Raw genomic sequence first — 2,536 nt, 5'->3', positions numbered from 1 at the left:
GACTGGATGAAAGAAGTTGGTCGTGGCGGTTTAACAATTTATTATAGCCATAACAAGATAAATGTCCATGCATTTAGTGCTAGGTTTATATATCGTGGAGTGGTGTCCCCTGGAGGAAAGGGAGAAGGTAGGTGACAAGGTGAATGAAAGAGTGGCCAGGTACCTAAGTAATCTGAAGACAGAGGAGTGCATGAGCGCATGAGTGCTTAATTATGCTGCCTTACAGGAAAGGTGAGTCTAGCACTCACACACGCGCAAAGCCAAGTGTAAGAGACGCAAAAGAAAGAGAAAGAATAGCAAACCACAACAGAGGCATGGGATCAGGATAAAACAAAGAACATAACATTAAACCTCAAACAATAAAAAAACAATATTCTGTCATATACTAAAATATCTGGGATAGAATTATTTTTTTTCATCAATTGTCACACAGGTAATGTGATGAAATGAAGACAGCAAAGCAAACTGAGTCTTTTCATAATTGTACTAGTGCATTTCATAACAGTACAATATCATGAAAAGGTTCTTTGTTCTAGTTTCATAAACTTTCCTATAATTCTTATTCACTTCAGTCTTTTACATTTTAAGTTTTATTCCCAAATTCTCTGCAGTGTTTGGATTCAACCAGCCTAAATAATCAGCAGGACATGAGACTTAAGCACATCTCACAATTTATTTTTGCTCGTGACCTCTTCAGTTTGGGTGTTAGTGGATGAAAATCCAATTTTTCTGGCGAATTCTTCACCACAAAGATGACACAACTGAATGTTAAAAACGTTATATATAGCTTCACACATGACACACCTCCAGCATTTGCATAACTGGTTATTAAAACAGACAAAGATCGGCACAGCTCGCAGACGCCACACAGCTCGTCTTCTTCACTTTGCTAAACTGGACTGAAGGACTGAAGGACTATGTCTTCTAGTGGGTGAAAATATTCTGTTAATAGTATTTTTAGTTGTTTTGCTGAAATCAAAAGAACTGGATAGCAAATGGGAAAATTAACCATGTAACTTATTGTTTTCACAGAAAGGAAGATTGTAGTTGTTATCCTGGGAAGAGATGAAGCCTTGAAGAAAGCTCTAATAACCAACATCCTGGGAAAAGATTTATCCAAACTAAATAAAAGACAAGCTTTGAAAAACACTGAGATTTATGTAAATGATATATATGAAGTCATATTTACACCAGACTTGTATGCAGAATTTAAGGACATACAAGACTTGTTGTGTATTAATCGATATCCTGACATGTGTTTGCTGGTGGTAGAACATGGCTTTTCAGCAGACGATGCTCGGAAGCAGATAGAACATCTGAGCAATAAGACTGAAAAACCTACAGAAGAGTTTATGGTTTTGCTTCCACTGAACTGTAAACGCACAGATTACCCGTTCAGATCCTGCACCATGGAGCAGGTTTTCTGTGAGCTCGACAGACTGGCTGAAGGCAGAAATCTGATGCCAGCAAAAACAAAGTAAGGATGAAAAATAACATAACAGTGTAGTATTTTTTTTTTTATTGTATTTGTGAGGGAAGGGTTGTTATGTTACTACAACAAAGGCTGTGTTTGAACATTAGGATGACAGATAAACCTGTTCCACCTTTGCCAGCACCACGCACTGAGATTGCAATGGCAGGTAAACTAGTGTCTTTCAGACTTGTTCAGACTTATATCAATTGAGTTCAAATTCATTGTTCATAAGTATGTTGACTTTTCTGAACTGAACATTTAACTGTTGTTATACATCAATCAGGAAAACGTACCAGTATCAAAGTGAACCTTGTTCTCCTGGGAATGTCTGGGACTGGAAAGAGTGCCAGTGGGAACACCATCCTTGGAAAGCCAGTCTTCTTCTCTAGACCCAGTTCAAAGTCAGTCACCAGAGATTGTGAGATAGCAGAAACAGAGATAAATGGCAAACATGTGCGTGTGATAGATACTCCAGACATGTTTGATGATGAAACTGAAGAATCAGTTAAGAACAAATATCTAAAACGGTGCAAAGAGCTCTGTGAGTCACACCCTTGTGTGTTTGTACTTGTGATGCATATAAGCAGATTTACAGATGGTGAGAGAAACATACTGAAACAACTGGAAAAAGCTTTTGGGAGGAATGTTAAAGAACAAAGTGTCATCCTGTTCACTAAAGGAGATGATTTGCATCGTGCTGGAAAAACGCTGACTGATGTTCTGCATAGTTGCCAACCTGATCTGAAGGAAATGATTCAACAGTTTGGCAACAGATGTGTTCTCTTTGAGAATAACAGATCAGGTTCAGCTCAGGTGGAAAAGCTGCTGGACACAGTGATCATGGTGTTAGAAAAACAGCAGAAATTATAATGTCATGTGTAGTGTATCTTTACATGTCCAGTGTAAAGATATAAAAAATAGTTTGACCATGAAGTTATTTGATATCTTAAACTCGTAGATAAAAATGTTATAATTTTAATTTTTAGCCATAATTTTTCTTTGTTTTCTACAAACCGGCGAATGAACGATTGATTTCTTGTTTTGTTTGGGGTTTTTTTTTTT

The 2,536-nt window shown here is 37.3% G+C and overlaps 1 protein-coding gene across 1 annotated transcript; it reads left to right on the top strand.

Annotated features, from left to right (window-relative positions):
* The first annotated feature begins 705 nt into the window (after window positions 1-705).
* On the top strand, window positions 706-2,528 carry LOC100708574 (GTPase IMAP family member 3-like). The gene is made up of 4 exons (XM_003458657.5): window positions 706-927; window positions 1,033-1,477; window positions 1,582-1,640; window positions 1,758-2,528. The coding sequence occupies exons 1-4, from the start codon at window positions 918-920 to the stop codon at window positions 2,342-2,344; spliced, it is 1,101 nt and encodes a 366-aa protein (XP_003458705.2). The 5' UTR covers window positions 706-917; the 3' UTR covers window positions 2,345-2,528.
* The last annotated feature ends 8 nt before the right edge of the window (window positions 2,529-2,536 follow it).

Source organism: Oreochromis niloticus, linkage group LG9 (assembly GCF_001858045.2).
Source record: "Oreochromis niloticus isolate F11D_XX linkage group LG9, O_niloticus_UMD_NMBU, whole genome shotgun sequence".
NCBI lineage: Eukaryota > Metazoa > Chordata > Actinopteri > Cichliformes > Cichlidae > Oreochromis > Oreochromis niloticus.
The sequence above is the reverse complement of the archived record's forward strand: the minus strand, read 5'-3'. Positions and strand labels throughout refer to the sequence as shown.

Excerpts from the sequence above, each read along its gene's own strand:
- LOC100708574 (XM_003458657.5), top strand. Across the intron at positions 1,478-1,581 it reads CTGATGCCAGCAAAAACAAA|GATGACAGATAAACCTGTTC; the intron begins GTAAGGATGAAA and ends TTTGAACATTAG. Across the intron at positions 1,641-1,757 it reads CACTGAGATTGCAATGGCAG|GAAAACGTACCAGTATCAAA; the intron begins GTAAACTAGTGT and ends TACATCAATCAG.